Source organism: Pelobates fuscus, chromosome 9 (assembly GCF_036172605.1).
Source record: "Pelobates fuscus isolate aPelFus1 chromosome 9, aPelFus1.pri, whole genome shotgun sequence".
NCBI lineage: Eukaryota > Metazoa > Chordata > Amphibia > Anura > Pelobatidae > Pelobates > Pelobates fuscus.
The window spans coordinates 157,047,404-157,066,868 of NC_086325.1; the positions used below are offsets into that span (position 1 = coordinate 157,047,404).

The 19,465-nt window shown below is 44.1% G+C and overlaps 1 protein-coding gene across 4 annotated transcripts in view; it reads left to right on the forward strand.

Annotated features, from left to right (window-relative positions):
- Positions 1-4,945: 4,945 nt before the first annotated feature.
- The window catches only part of RXRA (retinoid X receptor alpha), a 192,858-nt gene continuing 178,338 nt past the window's right edge, over positions 4,946-19,465 (forward strand). For 3 of the 4 annotated variants that reach the window (XM_063432844.1, XM_063432846.1, XM_063432845.1), the window contains exon 1: positions 4,980-5,254. In XM_063432844.1, coding sequence (XP_063288914.1) covers positions 5,227-5,254 — 28 coding nt within the window. In that variant the 5' untranslated portion in view covers positions 4,980-5,226. Of the gene's footprint in view, positions 5,255-19,465 lie in introns of all 4 variants that reach the window. The other variant, XM_063432848.1, reaches the window with a different exon arrangement.

The following is a 19,465-nucleotide window of genomic DNA, read 5'->3' on the forward strand; positions in this document are numbered from 1 at the left end:
TCTGTGGGTGCTGTGTGTGTCTGTGGGTGCTGTGTGTGTCTGTGGGTGCTGTGTGTGTCTGTGGGTGCTGTGTATGTCTGTGGGTGCTGTGTGTGTCTGTGGGTGCTGTGTGTGTCTGTGGGTGCTGTGTATGTCTGTGGGTGCTGTGTATGTCTGTGGGTGCTGTGTATGTCTGTGGGTGCTGTGTATGTGTATGTGTGTGCTGTGTATGTGTATGTGTGTGCTGTGTATGTGTGTATGTGTGTATGTGTGTGGGTGATTGTGGGGGGTGGAGGTGGGGGTACATTACTAAATATCCCCCCTCCCTTCTTACTTTATGTGGGGAGGGGGGATTCTTATTCCTTGTCCCTGGTGGTCCAGTGGAGGTGGAGGCAGAGCAGTTATCCCCCCTCCCTTCTTACCTTATGCCTGGGAGAGGGGATCCTGCTGCTGCTGCCATCCCTGGTGGTCCAAAGGAGAGTGAACTCGAGCCCCGCAGGGCTAGAGTTCACTCACGCGAGATCTGAGCGTTGCCGCGGCAACGCTCAGATCTCGCGAGAGGAACCCGGCGGAGCTGCAGGCAATAGCTCCCCGGGTCCTCTCCTGCCTCCCTCACTGCCTGTGAGCCGGTGAGGGGAGGCTGAGAGCAGAGCCGGCGCTCGGATAGCGCCGGCTCTGCATGAGCCGGCAGGGGAGATCCTGAGATCTCCCCTGCCGGTCTCAATGCATAGGCGTGCCGCGGGGTTTAGGGTGTGCCCAGGCACACCCGGCACACCCCGTGCGCACGCCTATGGGGAGGGAGGTAAGTGTTACTGATATCTGAGTGAGGGAGGTAAGTGTTACTGATATCTGAGTGAGGGAGGTAAGTGTTACTGATATCTGAGGGAGGTAAGTGTTACTGATATCTGAGTGAGGGAGCTAAGTGTTACTGATATCTGAGTGAGGGAGGTAAGTGTTACTGATATCTGAGTGAGGGAGGTAAGTGTTACTGATTTCTGAGGGAGGCAAGTGTTACTGATATCTGAGTGAGGGAGCTAAGTGTTACTGATATCTGAGTGAGGGAGGTAAGTGTTACTGATATCTGAGGGAGGTAAGTGTTACTGATATCTGAGTGAGGTAAGTGTTACTGATATCTGAGTGAGGTAAGTGTTACTGATATCTGAGTGAGGTAAGTGTTACTGATATCTGAGTGAGGGAGGTAAGTGTTAGGGATATCTGAGGGGGGAGGGAGGGAAGTGTTACTGATATCTGAGGGGGGGAGGGAGCTAAGTGTTACTGATATCTGAGTGAGGGAGGTAAGTGTTACTGATATCTGAGTGAGGGAGCTAAGTGTTACTGATATCTGAGTGAGGGAGCTAAGTGTTACTGATATCTGAGTGAGGGAGGTAAGTGTTACTGATTTCTGAGGGAGGCAAGTGTTACTGATATCTGAGTGAGGGAGCTAAGTGTTACTGATATCTGAGTGAGGGAGGTAAGTGTTACTGATATCTGAGGGAGGCAAGTGTTACTGATATCTGAGTGAGGGAGGCAAGTGTTACTGATATCTGAGTGAGGGAGGCAAGTGTTACTGATATCTGAGTGAGGGAGCTAAGTGTTACTGATATCTGAGTGAGGGAGCTAAGTGTTACTGATATCTGAGTGAGGGAGCTAAGTGTTACTGATATCTGAGTGAGGGAGCTAAGTGTTACTGATATCTGAGTGAGGGAGCTAAGTGTTACTGATATCTGAGTGAGGGAGCTAAGTGTTACTGATATCTGAGGGAGGGAGGTAAGTGTTATTGATATCTGAGTGAGGTAAGTGTTACTGATATCTGAGTGAGGTAAGTGTTACTGATATCTGAGTGAGGGAGGTAAGTGTTAGGGATATCTGAGGGGGGAGGGAGGGAAGTGTTACTGATATCTGAGGGGGGGAGGGAGCTAAGTGTTACTGATATCTGAGGGGGGGAGGGAGCTAAGTGTTACTGATATCTGAGTGAGGGAGGTAAGTGTTACTGATATCTGAGTGAGGGAGCTAAGTGTTACTGATATCTGAGTGAGGGAGCTAAGTGTTACTGATATCTGAGGGAGGGAGGTAAGTGTTACTGATGTCTGAGGGAGGGAGGTAAGTGTTACTGATATCTGAGTGAGGTAAGTGTTACTGATATCTGAGTGAGGTAAGTGTTACTGATATCTGAGTGAGGTAAGTGTTACTGATATCTGAGTGAGGGAGCTAAGTGTTACTGATATCTGAGGGAGGGAGGTAAGTGTTACTGATAAATCTGAGTGAGGGAGGTAAGTGTTACTGATATCTGAGTGAGGGAGGTAAGTGTTACTGATATCTGAGGGAGGGAGGTAAGTGTTACTGATAAATCTGAGTGAGGGAGGTAAGTGTTACTGATATCTGAGGGGGGAGGGAGGTAAGTGTTACTGATATCTGAGTGAGGGAGCTAAGTGTTACTGATATCTGAGTGAGGGAGCTAAGTGTTACTGATATCTGAGTGAGGGAGCTAAGTGTTACTGATATCTGAGTGAGGGAGCTAAGTGTTACTGATATCTGAGTGAGGGAGCTAAGTGTTACTGATATCTGAGTGAGGTAAGTGTTACTGATATCTGAGTGAGGTAAGTGTTACTGATATCTGAGTGAGGTAAGTGTTACTGATATCTGAGTGAGGTAAGTGTTACTGATATCTGAGGGGGGGAGGGAGCTAAGTGTTACTGATATCTGAGTGAGGGAGGTAAGTGTTACTGATATCTGAGTGAGGGAGCTAAGTGTTACTGATATCTGAGTGAGGGAGCTAAGTGTTACTGATATCTGAGGGAGGGAGGTAAGTGTTACTGATGTCTGAGGGAGGGAGGTAAGTGTTACTGATATCTGAGTGAGGTAAGTGTTACTGATATCTGAGTGAGGGAGCTAAGTGTTACTGATATCTGAGGGAGGGAGGTAAGTGTTACTGATAAATCTGAGTGAGGGAGGTAAGTGTTACTGATATCTGAGTGAGGGAGGTAAGTGTTACTGATATCTGAGTGAGGGAGGTAAGTGTTACTGATATCTGAGGGAGGGAGGTAAGTGTTACTGATAAATCTGAGTGAGGGAGGTAAGTGTTACTGATATCTGAGGGGGGAGGGAGGTAAGTGTTACTGATATCTGAGTGAGGGAGCTAAGTGTTACTGATATCTGAGTGAGGGAGCTAAGTGTTACTGATATCTGAGTGAGGGAGCTAAGTGTTACTGATATCTGAGTGAGGGAGCTAAGTGTTACTGATATCTGAGTGAGGTAAGTGTTACTGATATCTGAGTGAGGTAAGTGTTACTGATATCTGAGTGAGGTAAGTGTTACTGATATCTGAGTGAGGTAAGTGTTACTGATATCTGAGTGAGGGAGCTAAGTGTTACTGATATCTGAGTGAGGTAAGTGTTACTGATATCTGAGTGAGGCAAGTGTTACTGATATCTGAGTGAGGGAGGTAAGTGTTACTGATATCTGAGTGAGGGAGGTAAGTGTTACTGATATCTGAGGGAGGTAAGTGTTAATATATATCTGAGGGAGGTAAGTGTTATTGCTATATCTGAGGGAGGTAAGTGTTATTGCTATTTCTGAGGGAGTTAGGTAAGTGTTATTGATATAACTGAGGGAGGTAAGTGTTATTGATATAACTGAGGGAGGTAAGTGTTATTGATATAACTGAGGGAGGTAAATGTTACTGATACTGATAGCTAGGGAGGTAAGTGTTTGTGATAAATATGAGTGAGAAGGTAAGTGTTATAGACAAATATGAGTGAGGGAGCCAAGTGTTATTGTATTGATATATCTGAGTGAGGGAGGTAAGTGTTATCGATATATCTGAGTGAGGAAGGTAAGTGTAATTGATATATCTGAGTGAGGAAGGTAAGTGTTATCGATATATCTGAGTGAGGAAGGTAAGTGTTATTGATATATCTGAGTGAGGAAGGTAAGTGTAATTGATATATCTGAGTGAGGGAGGTAAGTGTTATTGATATATCTGAGTGAGGGAGGTAAGTGTTATTGATATATCTGAGTGAGGAAGGCAAGTGTAATTGATATATCTGAGTGAGGGAGGTAAGTGTTATTGATATATCTGAGTGAGGAAGGCAAGTGTAATTGATATATCTGAGTGAGGGAGGTAAGTGTTATTGATATATCTGAGTGAGGGAGGTAAGTGTTATTGATATATCTGAGTGAGGGAGGTAAGTGTTATTGATATATCTGAGTGAGGGAGGTAAGTGTTATTGATATATCTGAGTGAGGGAGGTAAGTGGAATTCCACTGTTACTCAGATATTTATTAATTAAACTATTTTATAAATAAATATCTGAGTGACAGTGGAATCCCGGATATATCTAAGTGAAGGAGGTAAGTGATATATTGGGAAATAAGTGTGAGTATAAGCTGGAGAGCTGAGTATGTATCTGAGTGTGACCTGGGTGAGTATGTAGCTGAGTGTGAGCTGGGTGAGTATCTAGCTGAGTGTGACCTGGGTATGTAGCTGAGTGTGACCTGGGTATGTAGCTGAATGTGAGCTGGGTGAGTATGTAGCTGAGTGTGAGCTGGGTGAGTATGTAGCTGAGTGTGAGCTGGGGGAGTATGTAGCTGAGTGTGAGCTGGGGGAGTATGTAGCTGAGTGTGAGCTGGGGGAGTATGTAGCTGGGTATCAGTTTTACAGTGAGTTTCCTTTGAGTAAATTCTCAGTTTCTTAAACGCAAGAAGAACTTGCTGAGTGTGAGTGGGCACTCCATAATAAGAGTGTGAGTGTCTAGAGTGTGTCCTCCTCCTTACTTACAATAAGTGAAGTGAGTTCCATTCAGCTGTGATCCTGTGAGTGGCCCTAACAGGAGTCTACACTCTCCCCCCCCCCCCCGTGTGGGAGGAGACAGGTCTCCTGCGCCCCTCACTGCCCCCCTCCCCGCGAGGGCCCCCCTCCTGGCTGCGGTCGCTGCGGTGAGGGCCGTCCGTCGCTGCCCCCCTTGGCGGGGCCCCTTTGCATTGCAGCCAGTACTGGGAGCAGGGGACATACAGCAGGACTTTCCTTACATTGTTGGTGAGTTTGCAACAACTCCCTGTGCTCTGGGCTCCTCCAGCTCTGGATTCTAACTCCCTGGGCTCCCAGCCATCCCTCCAGCACACCCCCTGTCCAGCTGATGCCTCTCTCACACCTCCCCGGCTAACTGGTGATTGCATTATTAATATTATTTTAAATCTGGCACAGCCCCCCCATCTCTCATCACAGACACTGGCATGAGTTAACCAGCCATGGACACCAAGCATTTCCTGCCTCTGGGTGAGTACAGCAGCCTGGATCCTCTGTACAGCATTGCATGCATGGGTCTGGGGGCTTTATTTGTAATATTGCATACTGTGTTTAACCCCTTGGCTGCCAGAAGGAGCCTTGCAATGCACTGCATACCACTTCCCTCTGGCACCCAAACTGGCTCCTGGAGTCTAGTATCCTGTTTACGTTTGCACCCTCCACCCATCTCCTAATATTTTGGTACTGTAAATGTCCATGGCACTCCAGGAGTTAAGGTGGGCTCTTTTTTTGGAGGTGTTTGGGGTGTGATCACCTAATTCCTAGGGGGTGCCTGTTTACAGCCTTGCCTTGTGAGAGTGAGTGCAAGTTTTGTCAAAGTACTGGGGTGGGCTGCCAGGCTGTGTGGGTTCTGACTGGTGAGAGTGATGGGGGGGTAAAAGTTACATTGATTTGTGTAAGGATCAAGTGCAAGTTAAATGTTCAGATAGTGTGGGTTTTACATTGACACTGCCAGGGATGTCTAGCTAACACAGGGGGAGGGGGGAGGGCAATATTGCTTCCTGGATGTTTATAATCCTATTGAGAAGGGCTCTTATGGTGTTGTGCAACTGGCCACACAAAAGAAACAATATAGTGATCCTTAACTATCCACTAAAAGCACATGTTAATGCTCCTTTTTGGTGACTTGACATTGTTACTTTGTAAAAGGGGCATGGACTTAATCCCCCCAGCATAGAATAGCAGGGGGCTTGTACATTGGCAATGACAGGGCTGCAAGACATTGTAAAATCTGCTAAAACTGTTTAATTACGCACTTCTTTAATGCCAAACGTCCAACATATCTTTAAGCATGTAGGGGCACCCATCTCTCTAGTCTCCAATGCCCTGTGTTAAATGCAAGGGGGTGAACATTCTGTTGGTAGAACCTTCTGATTGCATAAAGGGTTAAAATGTGTTAAAAAGTTGTTTGAGTGCAGAACCTGTGATTTCTGATTGACAAAACCCCTTTCTCCCCCCTAGAAGATTATCTTCACTCCCCATTGCTCTAATCTTCCACATGTATCTTTGGGTTCAAGAAATGTGTGCACACAGGTTGCAAAGGTTAAGCCTGTCAGAGGGTTAAACTGATTTGGCATTCTCACTGTCAGATACATGCAAAAGCATTGACAGGCTTTTTTTGTGTGTGTGTGTACCCCTAAATCTCACCCATTTTGGGGTGCCCTGCATTGTTAATCTGCCAACGCCTCCTCATCATTGTTGCAAGAAGTGATTTTTTTTTTTTTTCTCACACAGAGTTTACTTTATTTCATAATTAATCAGCTTTAACCACCAATAATCAGAATCTAGAATGCTGAGATTACTGGTAGTTAAATCTCTGAGGTGTAATAACCTTTATTTATGAACACGCAATAATTACTGGCAAGATTGCTGTATTAATATGTTGCTATTTTCTTTAAAGAGAATGGGGATCTGTAAAGGCTAAAAAAAGAAAAAAACATTTTTGAGAAAACACATGGTAGTGTTTTTTTTGTGTGTGTGTGTGAGGGGGTTTGGTAGTCCTGTGCTGATTGTTTACTGGTTTATAATCAACGCCAGCATTTGAAAGTTGTCTTAAAATCAATATTTATTCATTTAAATATTCACCGAAGAAACATGTTTCTAATGTCGAGACATTTTCACTTTGAGTGAAAGTTATTTGTAAAAAAAATTAAATAAATCTGCAACTATGTTTTTTTTTCCTCTATAAAACTTACTGCTGTAGCGCTGTGATCAGTTGTCGTTGTTGGTAGTTGCTCAAAAATTGCAGTTTTGTTTGTTCGGTTTTCAAGTATTGTGATGTAATTCCAGTAAAATACAAGTTTAGCAGGCTAAGATTGCCACAAGGCATATGTATGTATATGTGTTTGTAGTATCAGTTGGTTAATTACACGTAGCTAAGATACTGTCATCACTGTACTGACCAGGTGCAGGAATGTAAGAACTGGAATTACGCGTCCCTCTCCTTTGTATCAGATGAGCCACGTGGTTAGACCGGATGGATGAGTTTAGACTCTATTTATTAAATAGGTTAAGGGTATGTGTGGGTGTAGTTAATTGTGGGAGGAGCTACAGTGCTATATAAGGAATGTACTCTATGTATTCAGTACTCAGACTTTGCTGTATTTTGGTGACGCTAGTCCCTCTGAGTCCCGATCGGTGATCCAATAAAGAATCTCTTCCTTCCTGAAGAAACCTGTGTCCATCTCTCTGTGCTTGGCTTCCGTCAGTTTCTCCGGTATCATTTGGTGCATTGGCCGGGAAGCTCATCGTTCAACGGTAGCTGAGAGGCAGAGGCGTGAGACGGTCTATCTTTGCCCACGTTCTCTACGGCTGCACCCCTGAACTTCTGCGTGGACCTCCCTTCGTCTCGGCGCCACTGGTCTGTTGTCCAGGAGATCATCGGCCTCTACGTAAGAAGTGCTGGGGTGTCCCCGTCGATGAGTGTGAACTCAGGTTCAGGAACGAGGAGGTAAGACAACTGCTGTTTTAGACGGCAGGACCCACTAGGGGTATACCGATTGTGCGGTAGGCCCAAAGGGGTTTTGAATCTGTGTATCTGCCCCCTCTGTCGGAGGGAAGGAGCGAAGGCGCACCGCTCGATCGAACGCTCTTTAGTCAGACCGTTTGATTTGGTTAGTCAGGCGGGGTCCTGGTGTAAATAGCCCTAGCCGGACACCGGTGTCTTGTCTAGACTAGCGTTCTAGGGTGTATATTACGTTCGCTAGGTCGGAGGGACCGGGAGACTAAGCGGCGCCTGTGTAAATTCGGTTCGCTAGTTCTCATCCTATCTGGGCTAAGTGGGAAGGCGTGTAAATTTGGAACCCACTAGACTTTTGATAGTGCGACTAAGAGGCGCCTGTGTAAATTCGGTTCTCTAGCTCGCTATATATGTGGTGATTGGGCAGTGTGGCTAACCAAAACGGGTGTATATAGTTTTAGGTAGTCCATTCAAGGTACCGGCCAATAGTTTAGTTGGGAATTGTAAATGTGTTAACGATTGTTTTAGTAAAGTGTATATCTTGTTAGAGCCGTCTAGCGAGAGTGTTAATAGTGTGTTGCTGTATTATAGTGCACGGTACCATAACCCTGTATATTTACTGACATTATATAATAAGTACTAATCATTGTCGTCCATTGCATGTTTAACACCATAACCACTAATAATTGTATTGTGACCTTAACTTGTGCTTTGACCTATGCTAACCGTACTGTAACCGCTATTTGTAAAAGACGATGTTACTGGGGTGTGTTATAGACGGGTAATTCGTATATAGAGAATTATAGCGTGGGTGACTGTATAGTTACGCCAAAGGGCATAATATTGATTATATAGTGACTGGTGTAACAGCTGTGTGTGTACGGGAATTCCCTGAGTGTTTATTGTTATTGTGTACGTTTCACTTGGTAACCGTACCACGTGGTGCTGTTGCCAGAGGAAACGGGTGTGACTGTTGAATAGTACGCGTGTATAGTAATCGTTGTCGACGACGTTCCACTGTTAAATATGGGTGCGTCGCAGTCAACGATTCCGGATCCCTTAGGATGTATGGTTAAGAATTTTAAAAAGGGATTTAAAATTTGTGATTTTGGGGTAAAGATGTCTCCTGTACGTTTGGTCACTTTGTGCACTAGGGAGTGGCCTACTTTGGTTGCGGCATGGCCGCCACGTGGCAGTTTGGATCCAACTCTGGTACAGCGCTTACACGTGGCTGTATCAGGTAGGCCTGAACTTTACGGCCAGTTTCCTTATATTGACTGTTGGAGACAGGCCGTAAATGACTCGCCAAAATGGCTCCAGACATGCCACGAGGAGCAGTGTCGCCTCATGGTAGCTAGGACTTGTTCGTCCACTAGGACTGGTGTTAGGCCCATTTTGGACACGCCCCCTGAGTCCGAGATTCCTTTGCCGCCCCCTTACTTTCCGTTAAGAAGAAGTGACGCAAACGCAGGAAGCCCTGCACCCCTCCCCTCATTACCCTCATCCACTTCCGCTTCCTCCTCCAGTGCAGGATCCACCCCCCCTCGTACTAAATCCCCCCTTCCGGAACCAGATAGACCAACCTCCATTAAAAATGAATATCCTGATTTGGCGCCACTTCAGACTTCCGGTCAAGCTTCATCTAGCTCGGCCCGAAGTGTTCTATTCACTACCTTTTCCCAAAACCAACCTCCCACATCCCCATGCCCTATCTCTCCCCGACCGGAACCCATGACTGACGCTTCCCTACGTAGCCCCATCCAAACCCGACAGTTGACTGGTGCCCAACAATTAAAGCACTATCAGATGCCTCTTCGCTTAAATCCCGGGTCAGCTTATATCGATGCCGCAGGTCAAATGGCACACGCTGACCCAGTCTTCGTATATGTCCCATTTACCACAACCGATCTTTTAAACTGGAAGACCCATAATTCCTCGTATACTGAGAAACCACAAGCTATGACTGATCTGTTCACCTCAATAGTACAGACGCATAATCCGACATGGGCTGATTGCCAGCAGTTACTAATGACTTTATTTAACAATGAGGAAAGGACAAGAATAAATCAAGCAGCCATTAAAGCATTAGAGGATAGAGCCCGTGCTTTGAACCAAGCCAATCCAGCAGCATGGGCCGCGACACACTATCCCAACACCGATCCCGATTGGAACGTAAATGGTGCTGATATGGTTCAACTCAGAGCCTATAGAGACGCTATAATTGCTGGCATGAAAGCCGGAGGAAAGAAAGCCATTAACATGTCGAAGACAGTTGAGGTGATCCAGAAAAGCGATGAAGCGCCCAGTGTCTTTTATGACCGATTATTGGAGGCGTACCGCTTGTACACCCCCTTTAATCCGGAAGACGCAGACAATTCCCGAATGGTTAACTCCGCCTTTGTCAGCCAAGCTTACGGAGATATTAAGCGCAAGCTACAAAAGTTAGAAGGGTTTGCAGGTATGTCCATCACCCAACTAATGGAGGTAGCAAATAAGGTCTATATGAACAGGGATACAGAAAGTAAGAAAGAGGAAGAGCGCAAGATGCGTAAAAAGGCTGATATGCTAGCGGTAGCGATCGCAGGCGTAGATAAACGGGGCCCAGATAGAGGCAATAATAGATGGAGTAGGGAGCCTTTGAGTAGGGATCAATGCGCGTATTGCAAGGAAGAAGGGCATTGGAGGAACGAATGTCCGCAAAGAGAGCAGTACGAGAGAGACCAACCCAGGGCAGGCTACGGAAACTTTAGAGGTAGAGCGAGAGGTAGAGGAGGCCCCGGAGGGAGTAATGGTTATAGAGGGAGTAATGGGAACAGAGGAAGTGTTAGGGAAGACAGATATATTCCAGCAGCGCAAAGGTCCCGCGATAGAGAAGGTAGGGACTTCGTAGGATTGGCTGACACGGTCATGGAGGACTATTGATACCGACCGGGCTCCATCCCCCTTGGTCGAGCGGAGCCTATGGTCGATGTATCAATAGGGGGGAAAAGGAGTGCGTTCATGATCGACACTGGTGCTGAACATTCAGTGGTGACTAATCTAGTTGCTCCTCCATCTGGAAGGACTATTACTGTGATAGGAGCAACTAGGAGAAGTGCTGAAAAACCGGTTCTTAAAAGTCGACTCTGTACATTGGGAGGCCACGTAGTAAAACACCAATTCCTTTATATGCCTGAATGTCCAGTCCAATTGCTGGGACGTGATATGCTATCCAAATTACAAGCGCAGATTACGTTCCTACCAGATGGAACAACATCTTTAAAGTTTAATGGACCTTCAGGTATTATGACTTTATCCGTACCAAAGGAAGAAGAGTGGCGACTTTATACAGTGTTGACTAGCCAAAACCCTAGGAGTGATGAGATATTATTTAACATACCAGGAGTTTGGGCAGAGAACAACCCACCAGGACTGGCCCGCAATATTCCACCTATAAAAATTGAACTTAAACATGGGGTTTATCCAGTGAGCCTGAGACAATATCACATCCCGCAGAAGGCTAAGAAGAACATACAATCCTACCTGGATAAGTTCATACGGTATGGTATCCTAAAATTCTGTACTTCCCCCTGGAACACCCCATTGCTGCCTGTTCAAAAGCCCGGCACAGATGAGTATCGACCTGTGCAGGACTTAAGAGCAGTCAATGATGCGGTTGTTAGTATACATCCAGTTGTACCCAATCCATATAACCTGCTTGCTTTAATTCCGGGCGGGGCTACTTACTTCACAGTTTTAGACCTCAAAGATGCCTTCTTTTGCCTCCGAATTGCCGCAGAAAGTCAATGTATTTTTGCTTTCCAATGGGAGAACGCTGTAACGGGCTCAAAACGCCAAATGACTTGGACAAGACTGCCCCAAGGGTTTAAAAATTCACCTACCCTATTTGGTTCAGCCCTAAGTCAAGATCTATTGGATTTCGAGTCCATCCCAGGAGAGTGTGTATTGTTACAATATGTAGATGACTTGTTGATAGCAGCAGTTACAAAAGAAATCTGTCAGCAAGCAACGCACGATCTACTACACATTCTCTGGAAGGCAGGATACAAGGTGTCTAGAAAGAAGGCTCAGTTGTGTTTGCCAACTGTCAAGTATCTGGGGTTCCATATCTCTGAAGGTCAAAGAATTATGGGGCCAGAGAGAAAAGAGGCTGTCTGCCAAATACCAATACCCAAGAATAGAAGACAAGTGCGAGAATTCTTGGGGGCAGCAGGCTTCTGTAGGATATGGATTCCCAGCTATGCGATACTGGCAAAACCTCTGTACGCAGCTATCAAAGGTACAGAGCACGACCCCTTCCTATGGACCCAAGAACAGCAAACGGCATTTGAAGATGTGAAGAAGGCTTTGATGAGTGCCCCAGCATTAGGTCTACCTGATCACACACGACCATTCTACCTGTATGTACACGAGCAAAGAAGAATGGCTGTGGGAGTATTGACACAGTACTTGGGATCATGGCAAAGACCTGTTGCCTACATGTCTAAACAATTGGATGCAGTGGCCAGCGGACTTCCACCTTGTCTAAGAGCCGTAGCTGCAGCCGCCCTGCTAGTAGCTGAAGCCGATAAACTCACTCTGGGTCAAGAACTTTATGTACGAGTCCCACATGCAGTACAGACGTTGTTGGATTACAAAGGAAATCATTGGTTTAGTAATAGCCGTATGACCAAGTATCAAGCAATGTTGTGTGAAAACCCAAGAGTGCATTTAGAGACTGTAAACACCTTAAATCCAGCTACCCTTTTGCCACAACCTACTGAAAGTCAACATGATTGTTTGGAAGTAATGGATGAAGTATTCTCAAGTAGACCAGATCTTCGTGATTTTCCCATCCAGAACCCCGATGTTCAATATTACACCGACGGCAGTAGTTATGTGAAAGAAGGGATCCGCTATGCAGGATATGCAGTGACAACAATAGACAAGGTGATAGAAGCTCGGCCACTGGCGAAAGAAACATCAGCACAAAAGGCAGAATTAATAGCACTAACACGAGCGTTACAATTGGCTGAAGGTTTAAGAGTAAATATCTATACGGACTCTAAGTATGCGTTTTTAACCACTCATGCCCACGGAGCTTTGTATAAAGAAAGAGGACTACTGAATTCAGAAGGCAAAGAAATCAAGTACGCAGCTGAAATCCTACAACTATTGGAAGCAGTGTGGGAGCCGAAAGAAGTCGGTATCATACATTGTCGAGCGCATCTGAGAGGAGATGGTGATGTAACCAAGGGAAATCGGATGGCAGATAGTGCAGCTAAGCGTGCTGCTGAATCAGGAAGACAGGAGTATGTAGGGCATATAGCTGCTCTTATACCAACTCCACTGTCCCAATGGACTCCAGTTTATACAGCTCAAGAAGAGGAGTGGTTAAAGACTGAACCGGGAAAGTATCTGGAGAACAAGTGGTATCAGCTAGAAGATGGAAGAATAGTTATACCAGCATCGCTAGCGGTAGAAATTGTCCAAAATTATCACAACGGGACACATTCTGGGAGAGACAGTACTGAAGAATCTCTTAGAAAACATTTCTACATACCAAGATTGTCCAACTTGACTCAGGCCATTGTACGCAGATGTGTAACGTGTGCTAAGAATAATGCAAGACAAGGACCAGTAAAGCCACCAGGAGTCCAGTTTATGGGGGGACTCCCCATGTCCGATCTACAAATAGACTTTACAGTGATGCCTAAATCGGGTGGACATCGTTACCTGCTGGTAATTGTGTGCACCTATTCAGGCTGGGTAGAAGCATGTCCTACTCGTACAGAGAAAGCAGGAGAAGTTGTGAGATTCCTGCTACGAGAAATAATACCCCGATATGGACTACCCTGTTCTATAGGATCGGACAATGGTCCAGCTTTTGTTCACCAGTGCCTACAACAACTGACTCATATGCTTGGTATAAAGTGGAGGCTTCATACTGCATATAGACCCCAGAGTTCTGGTAAGGTAGAGAGAATGAATAGAACTATTAAGAACCAGTTGGCTAAAATGTGTCAGGAAACCCAACTTAAGTGGAACGTTCTCTTACCTATAGCTCTATTGCGAATCCGCAGTACCCCTACCAGAAGGATGGGCCTCTCTCCTTTTGAAATTATGTATGGACGACCACCTCCCGTACTTGGTAACTTAAGGGGGGATTTGAGTCAGTTGGGAGAAGGAATTACTCGGCAGCAGGTTGTAGAGTTGGGTAAGACTATGGAGGAGGTACAGAAATGGGTACAAGATAGATTACCTGTGAATATTTATCCCCCTGTTCATAGTTATCATCCAGGAGATCAAGTGTGGATTAAAGAGTGGAATAATGTACCGTTAGGGCCCAAGTGGAGAGGTCCTTATGTTGTTCTCTTGTCTACCCCTACAGCAATAAAAGTAGCAGAAGTGACTCCGTGGATACATCACTCCAGGGTTAAACCAGCAGCAGTCGATTCTTGGCAAGTTACAGCAGATCCAGAGAATCCCTGCAAGATCCGGTTGAAACGCACTACTCAGTCGGAGTAACGAGGAACTATTGTGGATTACAAATTTTATTATTTTTGGGATTTGGTGTGTGAGTGAGAAGGCCATAATAAAGCCTGTCCGCTTACCAACACATAGTGTATAAGCCAGGAAAGTCTCGAAGGGACACCTGTGAAGATGAGCAGAACTCCATTCCCTGCAGCCCCTCACATCCTGGAAGCTGAGGCGCCATCGCACGGACGAAGACTGAGGATGACGGCGAAAGATGTGCTTTTGATAGTGTTTATTTATATGTGTTTTTATATTCAGGAAGGTAGAGGTACCGACACTCCTAGCTGTGAGGTATGCATTAAGACTACGAGAACAGGTAACCATATTTCCCAAACCCTAATTTGGCATTCACAATACGAATGTAAAGGAGAGGTATCAAGATGTAGATACCTAAATATAGACTATAGTGTGTGCCATTTAGGAGTAGGAGAACCTAAGTGCTTCAGTCCAGAGTATCAACCTCGTACAATTTGGTTGACTCTCAGGAATGGAGATCCTCAGGGGACCCTAATTAATAAGACAGTGTTAGAATCCGTACATTCTTCGGGTGTCCTACTATTTGATGCGTGTAAAGCGATATCGAGTGGTAGAAAACCGTGGAATGTATGTGGGGATCTTAGATGGGAGAGGACGTATGGGTCTAACGATAAATATATTTGTCCCAGTAGCAAAAATAAATATGTGAGTCCTAGATGCCCAAATAAAGACTATAACTTTTGTCCATATTGGTCTTGTGTGGGGTGGGCGACTTGGGGACAGACAGTAGACAAAGACATGATTGTTACTAAGTTGCCTACCAATCCATACTGTAAGTCTATGGAATGCAATCCAGTCCATATTCTTATAAATAACCCCGACAAGTTCTTAGATAAATATGGTAATTTATTTGTGTTTCAAATATACGGGACGGGTTTAGACCCTGGGACAATATTATTTATAGGGATAGAGACTGATACGGTATCCTCCCAGACTCATCAAGTATACCATTCCTTTTACGAAGAGATGAGTATAGATAATAAGATCCCCCATAATGCTAAAAACCTGTTCATTGACCTAGCTGAAAGTATTGCCGGTAGTCTTAATGTTACCAACTGCTATGTGTGTGGAGGTACTAACATGGGAGACCAATGGCCTTGGGAAGCAAAGGAAGTAATGTCCGGTTCTGAGGCAGTTGACCAACTAATATCTACACAAGCCGATTATCATTTGAGTGTTAGAGGTAAATCTGAGTGGAGATTAAAGACCTCCATCATAGGTTATGTTTGCATAGCAAGGAAAGGAATAATGTATAATACTTCTGTAGGAGAATTAACTTGTCTAGGGCAAAAAGCTTATGATGATGATACAAAGAATACAACTTGGTGGTCGGCTTCAAATGTCTCAGAACCATCTAACCCGTTTGCTAGATATGCCAGTTTAAAGGATGTGTGGTTTGATTTATCCATCACATCTACCTGGAGAGCCCCAGCAAATTTGTACTGGATCTGTGGTAAGAAAGCCTATTCGGAGTTGCCACAGGACTGGGAAGGGGCATGTGTGTTGGGTATGCTCAAACCATCCTTCTTCTTGTTACCGATTGAAACAGGTGAGACTTTAGGTGTTAAAGTGTATGATGTGAATCATAGGAAGAAAAGGGGACCCTTAGAGATAGGCACCTGGGAAGATAATGAATGGCCTCCCCAGCGTATCATAGATTATTATGGGCCAGCCACGTGGGCAGAAGATGGTACCTTTGGTTATAGAACCCCAATTTATATGCTCAACCGTATTATAAGATTACAGGCGGTGGTTGAGATTATTACTAATGAGACCTCACAAGCACTCAATCTTCTAGCGAAGCATAATACCAGGATGAGGACAGCAGTGTACCAAAATAGATTAGCCTTGGATTACCTTTTGGCAGTAGAGGGAGGTGTATGTGGGAAGTTTAACCTGAGCAATTGCTGTCTTCAAATAGATGACGAAGGGCAAGCAATAGCTGAGCTTACTAGCCATATGGTTAAACTAGTGCATGTGCCTACTCAGGTATGGAAAGGGTACAATCCAAGTAGTTGGTTTGGTAGCTGGTATGAGTGGTTTGGAGGGCTTAAGGCAGTGGTAGGTGGAGTCCTACTAATTTTAATGTTGTGTCTACTCCTGCCGTGTCTTATACCCTTAGTAGTTAGGTCTGTGCAAAGCCTGATAGGAAGTATAGCAGAGAGGAAGGCTGCTGCACAGATAATGGCGATATATAAGTATAAGGCTCTAGATCAAGGAGAACCAATGCAGGAAGATGAGTGTTAAAAGATTCACATCATAAGATAAGTCTGGTCTGGTTCATGGTAACCTGAGGTATATGCAAACCAAGGTTAAGTGATGCCTCAAGTAATTGTGAAATATCAGAGGCATCAAAGGGGGGAATGTGATGTAATTCCAGTAAAATACAAGTTTAGCAGGCTAAGATTGCCACAAGGCATATGTATGTATATGTGTTTGTAGTATCAGTTGGTTAATTACACGTAGCTAAGATACTGTCATCACTGTACTGACCAGGTGCAGGAATGTAAGAACTGGAATTACGCGTCCCTCTCCTTTGTATCAGATGAGCCACGTGGTTAGACCGGATGGATGAGTTTAGACTCTATTTATTAAATAGGTTAAGGGTATGTGTGGGTGTAGTTAATTGTGGGAGGAGCTACAGTGCTATATAAGGAATGTACTCTATGTATTCAGTACTCAGACTTTGCTGTATTTTGGTGACGCTAGTCCCTCTGAGTCCCGATCGGTGATCCAATAAAGAATCTCTTCCTTCCTGAAGAAACCTGTGTCCATCTCTCTGTGCTTGGCTTCCGTCAGTTTCTCCGGTATCAGTATAAATGCATTGTATTTCTAGTAGTTAATATTAAGGTTTTTTTTAAAAGGCTATCCAGAAAACACGTCTGCCTATCGTCTCCAGATGTAAAACTCTGTAAAATTATTTTATTGGCCGAACTATTTGCTTTAACCCCTGCAACAGGCAATCTGGACTTTTAAAACCATGTACTGTATTCTCATATTCTAATAAAAGTCCTTACAATCTCCTCGTGGGTTAATAAAGTTCACAGATATGTCTGAACAGCATGTGCAAATTCTTCACCCACACATCAGACACCCCTTCTTTTTTTTTTTCCCCCCATGCACGCAGATTATTTTGGGGCTATTGTGATTTCCCCACAATAGGCTATATATTGGATTTTTTTTTAATTTTTTTTATTTTTAGATAATTGGAAACTTCAGTAAAGGCTTACAAATCAGAACTTCAATAATTAACTTGTTTTTTATTTTTATTTATTTACCTCCTGTCCAAAAAAACATTCATCGCTGTTGTGTATGTTGGCAATATATAGATAATTGTAGTTCGAGACACTCTAGTCCAGACATAGGCAACCTTTGGCACTTCAGATGTTTTGGACTACACCTCCTATGATGCTTTGCCAGCATGATGGGTGTAAGAGTATTATGGGGGATGTAGTCCACAACATCTGGAGTGCCGAAGGTTTCTAATCTATACTAACCCCTATTTTTAAGTGCAGTGCGGACCCTGAGATGCCAAAATCTATCTCACTAATGTTACCAGAGATATTTAGAGTCCTACATTTATATTACATCTCATTTAATCTTCATAACTATACAGTGCATCCTCTAGCATGTAAGCTCATTGAGCAGGGCCCTCAACCCCCTCTGTTCCTGTACGTCCAGTGGTCTGATCTCAATTATGTGTCTGTTAGTCCACCCATTGTACAGCGCTACGGAATTTGTTGGCGCTATATAAATAATAAAATAATAATAATAATAATAAGCCGACAAGACTTTGGGGTTTATTCACTAAACAGCAAATTGTAGTAGTTTGACATTCGTATTGCATAGTTTGGGGTAAAAATTTGCTGATTTTAGAAAAATTCTCTGTGCCATAGTCTTAGCTTGGCTATATATTTTAACCTAAATGTTTGCAGTTCCGTTTTCAATTCACAAATGTTCTCTTTTAGGGAAATAAACCCTTCTGGTAGATAGTCAGACAGTAATAGCAGAGTTGGGGGAAACGTTTCCATCTCACTTTAAGTATATATTTTCCACACCTGGCTATGCAGCTTTAATTATTTATTAAATCTGCTTTCAAACGTCCAAAAATCACAGTTTAGCGAATAAGCCCCAACTTGGTATGCTTGCTATGCTTGCTATGCTTGTACTTTAGATACAGAAAGTACCTAAAGATTCCATAGAGGTTTATTTATCAAAATGTGTTGTGTTTTTTTTAGCACCAAAACAAAGCTTGCTCTGTTTGTAATCTTGCCTCTTTGGAAAGATTTGGTATTTAGACATTGTTAGAATTTTGTCATGTGCATTAAAATGATATCATGTGCCAATAAGAAAGGGAAAAAAATGCCCTACTGCCGATCTGTGGCATATTAGCACAAGGGCTCTTTAAAGAGTTAATCTTTCTTTGCCAGAGGGTCCTTTAAACGGTTAAGTGTGGATACTGCTCGTGGGCTAAGAAGTCTAGGCCTGTCATACACCATTGATATGATCATGCTGTTCTATTAACAGCAGCTCAACAACCAGCAGCCATTCTCGGCGCAGGAAACCGACGATCTAATATTATTGAAAGTTGTTTCTCTAATTACGTTCTCTGACATAGTGCGCCGTGAGTAATACGATCGGTATCCGAGCTTCTCAAGTGCCGGCTATTTGAAAGTAACCTGAAGTCTCAGTGTAACTGTTTTCCCCCTTCTGTTTGCATTATTTAGTTTTGACCGCCATTGCCAAGTCTTGGTTAGTGCCAAGTGCAAATGCCATCTGATAAGTTTTTTTTGTTTTTTTTTCTTTTTCCTCTTTCTGTGCCGGTCCAGGACCGCCCAGCGTTTATCCATCTCAACCCACTTTACAGACTCTCACCAGCATAGCAGATAAGGCCTTTCCAGAACTTCAATCAAACTCCTTGCGCAGATATCAAATTGCTTTTCGACAGCTACATATCCCGTTGCATGTCAGTTGGGTAAATAAACTATTAATGGTCTGTAATACCAGCAAGTTCTTTACGAACCCCCCTCAGGTTTGGAAAAAGACAGGCTATCTCCCTGTGTCTTGCGCTGTATGGCACCATATACACTTGTGGCATTAGGTGTCAATAAATCCATACATTTTGTAGTTGTTGTTTTTTGTTTTACTGTTTTAAGAAAGTGATAGAACAA